Source organism: Cricetulus griseus (genome assembly GCF_003668045.3).
Source record: "Cricetulus griseus strain 17A/GY chromosome 1 unlocalized genomic scaffold, alternate assembly CriGri-PICRH-1.0 chr1_1, whole genome shotgun sequence".
Taxonomy (NCBI): Eukaryota; Metazoa; Chordata; class Mammalia; order Rodentia; family Cricetidae; genus Cricetulus; species Cricetulus griseus.
In genome coordinates this window covers 270816586-270824710 of record NW_023276807.1, presented here as the reverse complement: position 1 = coordinate 270824710, position 8125 = coordinate 270816586, and the positions used below count along the sequence as shown (strand labels likewise).

At 44.0% G+C, this 8125-nt stretch overlaps 1 protein-coding gene across 1 annotated transcript in view; it reads right to left on the bottom strand.

Annotated features, from left to right (window-relative positions):
- Positions 1-429: 429 nt before the first annotated feature.
- Ipo5 (importin 5) overlaps positions 430-8125 on the bottom strand; it is a 30184-nt gene continuing 22488 nt past the window's right edge. The window contains exons 18-25 of the mRNA XM_027393910.2: positions 7076-7248; positions 6422-6533; positions 6280-6335; positions 5279-5401; positions 3880-4099; positions 3105-3333; positions 1605-1746; positions 430-1103 (exon numbers count right to left, since the gene is read on the bottom strand). Of these exons, the coding sequence (XP_027249711.1) occupies positions 1017-1103; positions 1605-1746; positions 3105-3333; positions 3880-4099; positions 5279-5401; positions 6280-6335; positions 6422-6533; positions 7076-7248 (1142 nt within the window). The 3' untranslated portion in view covers positions 430-1016. The remainder of the gene's footprint in view (positions 1104-1604; positions 1747-3104; positions 3334-3879; positions 4100-5278; positions 5402-6279; positions 6336-6421; positions 6534-7075; positions 7249-8125) is intronic.

Sequence of the window (8125 nt, the reverse complement as noted above, 5' to 3'; positions counted from 1 at the left end):
AAGAAACAACAGCTAATCAGTTACTTTTCTGAGATTAATACATAAAGAAAAAAATTCACACATTTTACTGAAATTTTCAGTAAATAATTTTAGCCATAATACTTGCAAAATTAAAAAATTCAAATGCTGTGTGTGGCTCCAAAGCAATTACAATTTGCGATGAAAAAAATAAGCCAAAATTTTTTTTGATCTAATCAGAACAATCCTAGTTTTAAAAAGCTGGGTGGATTTGCAAACCTCAAGAACACCAGTTGTGAACAGAATAGTCGCATCATAACTGAGCTTAAATTAACACAGCAAAGACGAGACACACTTTCAAGGCTGCACTGCAGAGAGAAAATGTGGAGGTAAAACATTCACCTTAAAAAAATATCAGATCACTCTTGTATTAAAACATGAAAGGAGCCAAAGACAGGCGGCACTCAAGTCTTACACGAGCCTCTTGGTATTTCAATGCTGTTTATTGAGGAGTGAATGAGACTACTGCAGACATGCCAAACACACTTCACATTCAAGGGCAGCCTCCACACTGAGTCACTGCATAAGCCTCTGGGGGGAGAACCAACAGTGACTCAATGACAGCCTCATGCTTGTTTGTCATCACTTGTTTTCGGCTGGTTGGCTGGGCAAAGGCTTCTTTCTACCCCACATACACTGACTCTCCAATTCATGGAAAGAACACTAGGTTGTCTCCCCGTCTGTTTAACATGCTTCTATGTGGATGAACTGATCCTTACGTTTCTGTAGTCTTCCCTTCACACAGTAGGACACAGCAATAGAAAACACTCTGCAGTGCTACCATGGGGCTTACAAGGACCTCCTCCGTGGGTCAGATGAGATCCACACAGTCCACTTTGCACACAGGGCTGCTTTTCCTGTGCACTCGCGGCTCCAGAAGAATGGCCTACACACAACACTACTGCTCTCTTGCTCAAAAACAAAACAAAGAAACCTAAACAAAAGGGTAAACGTTTATTTGGAGTTAGTTTTCTGGCAGGTGGTATTAAGGCCGTCCATCAGGCAGAGTTCAGGAGCTCTTGTATGGCTGCCTGCTGCTCCGGACTGAGTTGTGCTATGCATTCAGTCCACAAGCCTCCAGAAGTCTAGGGGAAAGCGCACACAGTTAGACAGTGATCACCTCAAGTACTTTACTCACGACAATAACCCCACACTCTGTAGCTTAATTTGATGATTATTGCAAAACCAAGAAATCTGTTCATTTCTTCAAATTTCATTTTATTTACAGAATATTTTGCTTCTGAATCAGTAAAACTACCCCATCAGCTGGCCCCTTAAAACAACCTATGCTACACAAAGTCATTTACATTTTTATTTAACTGCATCTTTTTTCCTTCTGAAGATAATGACCATCATTTGCTAACTACTAGGACTTAATATGCTCTATTTGAAGATGAGGGCTTTGCCTCTGAACAAATGGGCAAATCACATTAACAGCAAACCATTTCAGAACTTCCCGATTTAAAAATAAAATCTCCGTAGCTCATTAAATGTTAGTTCCTAATGTAGATTAAAAGCCAGCAGAGACCCCAACACCATGATTGACTTGTCCCCTGTCCTTTTCCAGTTCAACCAAACCAACTAACCTGTACTTGGCGAACGACATTGGCCAGGCGTTTGGCACAGGGGTCTTCATGTTTGATGGCCTCATGCATCTCTCCTTCCGCAATTATACCGAATATTTTGGGTAGATTGGTATTGTTTGGGCCAAGAACAATTGGGTTATTACTGACAAGAGAGAAAAAAAAAAAAAACACCTTTATAAATAAAATGTGAGAGGACTTACTCATTAAAGACCAAATGTCCTTCCGGTCCACTGAGAAGAAAGCCAGCTGGCTTGCCTCAGCAGGCCTGCAGTTCTGTCCTATGTAACTCAGAAAAAACACAAGGCTCATTTTTCAGAGTACTTTTTTAGGGCCAAACATGAGAACTAAATGTTTTGAATGGAAACCATTTGCACTGTGCCAAAATCGAAACAAACAAACAATAAACAAGTCCCAAGACAGTTAGTCTTGTTGACTCAAACGGGTAAATGGAGCCAATAGGAGACTGAAGGAAGAGGACTGCCAATTCTAGGTCAGCTTGGGCAACTTAGTGAGACCCTGCTTCAAAGAATAAAAAGAAGGTTCAACCAAGGACCATTTGCCCTGCCTGCTCACCAGTACCACAAAACAAACCCTATGGCATTACCAAGAACAACCTTGGATGCACCAAACAGTTTTTAAGGGTTACTTGGGTATTTCAAGAGTAAACTAGGGGATAAACTTCAGGCAGGCTTCACGGTGTGAATGAAGACACGGATCAGCAGTCACTTCCAAGGAGACTACTTCTGAGGACAGCGACTTCAGAATACAGGACAGTCAGTGTGGTTTGAGGGAGGCTATCACATTCCTCAGGAGACCCTCGGTGGGGACGTAGACAGTATTCATGAATCTGAATCAAGCAAGCTTGAAGAGATATTCTAAAACTCCAGGAATTCTACTGGATTTATGAAAGAACAAACTATACATGGTAATTAACAGTGAAAGCTAAAATCAAAGTCATGGTTAGAGACTGAAGAGCAGGACAGACACCAACTGCTTTGATCCTAACGTTTCTAAAGCTGCTATGTTGTTGCAGCTTAAATACCCATGGCACAAAACTGGCCCAGGGCCAGATCACAATGGCTGCCTAGTGTGTACCCTTAGACCAGATTCTGTTAGCCTCCATTTCCTCTTTGAGACAGGATCTTGCAATATAGGCAAGGATGGCCTAGAACTTGCAGCCATCTTGGCCCCTCAACTTCCCTAGTGCCGAGATTACAGTCTGTGTGATCATAACTGGCTACCACTGACTTGATCAACAGCAAATGCAGTATGCAGCAAACAGCTGATGGTAACTTTCTTGAAACAATAAATGCTAACATGATTCCACAAAGAACTCCAAGTTAGATCTCTGTACAAGGGCAAAGGCGACAGGGATCAGCATGCCTTACAGGCAAGCGTTATTGCAGAGAAACACACACAACACAGTGCTTGCCATGAGTGAGGTTCGGCCTCATGGCTCTCTGTGAAAGCAGAGAAATAAAGCCAAAGGTGCTTGTATACCTTTCAATCAGGTCGCACAGATAACTGAAGGTCTGGACAGCTTCTTCTTTATCTTCATGTAGTGGAAGCCAAGACAACCAGTGTGGTAAGACTTCTTCAACGTTTACGCAGTCAGGCTTGAATTTCATGATTTTCCCCACTGCGGAGATGCAGTTCTCTGTAGCATTGACATTCTCTTTGGTCTTAGAGTCTGCAGACTGAATAACTCTCACAAGCAGTGGGAGGGCTTCTAAAACAAGCATGTGAAAAGCAGGTCAGTGGGACTTCATGCTGAGGCACATGAACACAGTTTCCATCTCTGGTCCAGTGACTAACTGTTCAAGTGTAAGGAAGCCTATGCACTTGGCACCACTGTCACAGAACTCTATGTGATGCAAGGGACACTAACTAAGCATGAGAACTGCACTGAGAGCCTGTACATACCTGTAGCCTTCATATTCACTGCCTACACCCAAGGGCCTAATGCTTTTGGCACTCCAAACTCTACTCCCCAGAAGTCCCTTTAGAAAGGGTGGCCCATGCTTAGATCCTACTCTGCTCTCATTCCCACCTCTGAGAATGAGCAAGATATAGTTTGTACCATAGATGTGTGTGTGTGTGTGGGGGGGTGGGGGGGTGGGGGGATAAAATTAAAAAGGGATTAAAACCAAGACGGGGTGGGTGGGTGGGTGGGAGAATAAAGCAGAAATTGGAACAGAATGCTTACTGGTGTGGTGAGAACAAGGCTGGGTTAAAAGGCCATGTGGGGTGAAATGTGCAGAACAGAAGTAAGTACCTGTACAGAAAGGGCGGTAATTATCTCCACCATACTGTGCCATGACACCAAGGCCATATGCCGCGGCTTGCCTGACTTCTGGGCTGTTGTCACACACATACTGGAGCATTGGCCTTAAGAAATATTCTGCATACTTAAATGAGGATGGACTACAGTGTTCTATGATGTCATCGAAGATACACAATCCCCACTGTCTGTCTGGCCACGGTCTGTGTGGACACTATAAAAGAGATTTCGCTGTAAGAACTAAGTACTGGTTCAAAAAAAAAAAAAAAAAGTAAACAATTCATTATGGACTATTTGCTTACAGAATGCACCCAATACAGGAAATGCAAACATAATAACCACTTCTTATAGCAACACCATTTAAATAACTTCACAGTGCAGGACTTGTGTGATTAGTGACAGACTCCTCTGATATGGACCATACATTGCAGGAGGAACTGACAGGACAGATATTCACACACTGACTTTGTAAGAAAAAACAAACAAACAAAACAGGTAGGGGGTAGAGGAGGCAGCCAAATACACAATTCTGTCTTGCAATCCCTGCTACCCAGGAGCCTAGGAGCTAAAGACCTTCTTAACTGGGTCTCATGACGAAGGCCCATGGTCCCAGCCACTTAAGATGAAACAGGACTATTTCAAGTTCCACACCAGGCTGGGCTACTCAGCAAGACTGTATCTCAAATCAGAGTAACAGAGTGGTGTGTGGTGTGTGTACATGTGTGGTGTGTGTATGTATGTATGTATGTATGTATGTATGTATGTGAGTATGTGTGTATGTGTATGTGGTGTGCATGTGTGTGTGTGTGTATGTGTGTATGTATGTATGTATGTGAGTATGTGAGTATGTGTGTATGTGTAGGTGTATGTGGTGTGCAAGTGTGTGTGTACGTGTGTGTGTGTGTGTGTGTGTATGTATGTATGTATGTGTAGGGGTGTGAGTGTGTGTGTGTAGGGGTGTGTGTGTGTAGGGGTGTGTGTGTGCGCGCGCGTGCGTGCGCGCAGAAGGTACAGGAATTGGGACTGGCAACAGAGCCCGCCTGCTGAGTGCTGGCCAGGCATGTGTACAGTCCAGATTCTACACCTTCCTATCTGATGTAGCTGATAACGCACAAGAAGCTGTGTTTGTGTGGGAGCAGAGGCGTGCCAGTCTACTTGTGTTTACTTTGTTAACCTCAAATTGCTCCAAAATGCAATGTCTGTAAGCCATTTAAAAACTAGATAGGCTAGCTTATTAACCACAGGCCACTAGTACAGACTATACATAGGACTGTTCTGTTTCTTGAGAGGACACAGGAAACACTGTGATGGAAATGCCCCACTTTTAATCAGTGTAAGACATCATAAACAGCCATTGTTAACTACCGAAAACAGTTCTTAGGTGAACACTTACAATCAGGTTGACAATTAATGGAAGCAGCTGCTCAAACCACGGCAACACCTTTTCTTTGTAGCTACTGAAAATTGAGTGTAAAATATCTGACACTTTAGTCAGAATATAAACATCATTATCATCCTAAAAGAGAAACACAACATGCAGCCACATGGGTTACAAACTATCTTTTTGATAATCAGCAGTAACACCCATAAAATCCAGGATATGAACAATTGCCCTGCTAAGACTCTGCTGAGAACCCGAGGCTGAGGTGACCCTAAGGTCTGACACAGAAGCCTCCACCGTGGAAAAGGAGGCACAGACGGCAAGCGCTGTGCTCACTGTAGCTGCCTTGGAACTTACTTCATTTTGAGTGGGATGGTGGGGGACACGGGGAGAGCAGCATACAGGCCTGACCTGAGCACTGGAGGTGCGCTAACACGTGCCCATCTTATTACACGGGGATGTGAGCGTACCACAGAGGCTGGCTCTGCCCATCTTATTACACGGGGCTGTGCGAGACAATTAACAAACATGGTGCTGCAGGCAGCTGCTGACCCCAAACACTTGGCAGACTAAAGAGGACCCCAAGTGCAAGTCCAGTATGGACAACTGTCTGAAATAAGAAATCCTTCTTTCCAAGTCAGAGGGCCAGGGATATCGACCCAGGGGTAGAATGCTCGCCTACAGTGCACCAAGCCGTAGTGTCAACTGCCCCCAACTGTCGTCACTGTGGACAACCACCCAATACGGAAAAAACCCATTAAACACAAATGGTGGTTGTGAATAACACGTATTAGGTAACACATGGCATTTGGTGTGTGAGACACTGGCAAAAACAAAAAAACACCCAATGACCAGCTCATTTAAGAGGACTTACTCTCTAAATGCCACATTCTTCTGCTCAAGGTAACTGGTTCTATCAGAAAAGGGAGGATGAACTAAAAGCTGAAGCATTTCAAAAGATGGAGGGTGCAAATGGCTGTCACATAACTGAGGTTTTAAAGGGAATAATTTACCTCATCCTGTAGCGACTCCTCAACCTGCTCATCATAGTCTTCATCTTGTCTTTTAACTAAAACACACCCAAATAAACGTGTTTAATCATCCCATCAAAAGGCCAAGCTCTTTGTTCAGAAGAGAAGAGTACTGAAAACTTACCTTGCCGCAATTCCTGATTTTTGAAATGTTCCTCCAGCTTGGCTTTCAGTATTCCTCCCAGCTCCTCAAAGTGCTCGCTGCTAAGACACCCGTCTCCCATCACTTCTATGCACTGCGGGTGGAGAAAACACCCAAGGTGTGAGAAGAGGCCGCACAACAAGCTCTTGCTCCACAGGTGCCAGGCTGAGGCTTTGTTCAAAGCCCAGCAGACATTCCCACCTCCTCCACTAGCATCTGCTTCTGACACCATCAGATTAAAGGGGCAGGGGGAACCTGGGAGTTCCCGGGAGATCCCAGGAGATCCAGACATAAACGGTGTTAACATCTGCAGTTACAAACAGACCATTCTCTTCTGTGACCCTGGGAATGCAAATAAGCTACAACTTTCCAAGATCGATTAAGGACCCTTTTGTAACTATCTCTCCTCCCACCTGTAACAATCCTTGTAGTGTAATCTCTATTTCTCAAAACCATACTTCCCAACCAATAAAAATACCACCACCAAAATTAGAGAACAAAAGCATTTCAAACTTTTTCAGCAAAAAAATTATTTGTTATACTATCCGAGAAAATCATGTAATTCCCCTAATTTATTCAACAGAGAATTAGATGAACACACCTTATAAAGCAGGAGGGAAATAGAGAAAAATTCACCTTTGCAAAAGAGTGCATGATTTCCGAGAGGACATCTGAATCAGGCTCCGTGCCGATAGCCTTGATGAGGGCGTCACACATGAAGTGCCACATCTGTGTGAGGTACTCGGGACCCCGGACTCTCGCACACTCCAACAGAAGAGGCATGGATTCGGCAGCTGCCACTCGCACCCGTTTATAGTTAAGGAAAGTCACCAAGGGACCTTTCGGGAAAGCCCTGCTCCTCTCAGATGAGTGCCTGTGTCACTACAGAGTAGGGCCTGACCTGTCTTTACCACACAGCAGTGAGTCCGCTAACAGCGAGAAGGGTCTCTCACTACAACACAGCAGTGAGTCTGCTAACAATGTGAAGGGTCTCTCACTGCTCCGTTCTGTGTCCCATGCAATGGCAACTATAACTTTCCTAAGAAAACTACTAAGTAGTTTTCTCCTATCTGTTATCACTTATAAAATAAAAAGCTTTGGGGACCTAAAATTCCAGAAGTACTTGTTCGCTTTTGCAGGACTGGGATTGCTAACTCCAGGAATCTAATGTCTTCTGACCCCACGGGCACCAGCATGCATACACGCACACATTCATTCAGGCACAACTCTCATACACATAAAGTTGTTAGAAAAAATCCTAGGGGGCTGTTAAGAGTACTGGCTTCCAGAACACTCAGGTTTGGTCCTCAGCACCTTCATGGTGGCTCACAACCATCTGTAACTCCAGTTCCAGGGGATCTGACGCCACCTTCTGGCCACCTCTGGGTAATGCACACATGTAGTACACAAATGCACAAATAGGCAAAGCACCCATACTCCTAAAGTAAAAAGGTAATTAATTCTACTTCCTCCTCTGGTGTGAATCACCAGGAATTCGCAGGCAGAGCTCACTTCTGTAAAGGGCACCACCAACAGAACACTGTCTGAGGAACAACAAAGGGCTTTAGGGTTTGTTTGGTTTTCTTTTACCTACTTCATGTAAATATGTGTGGAGATTAAAAACACATACCCACATGTATTACTTATGCGGATCAGGATGGAAACATTAATTGCATATTTACCAAG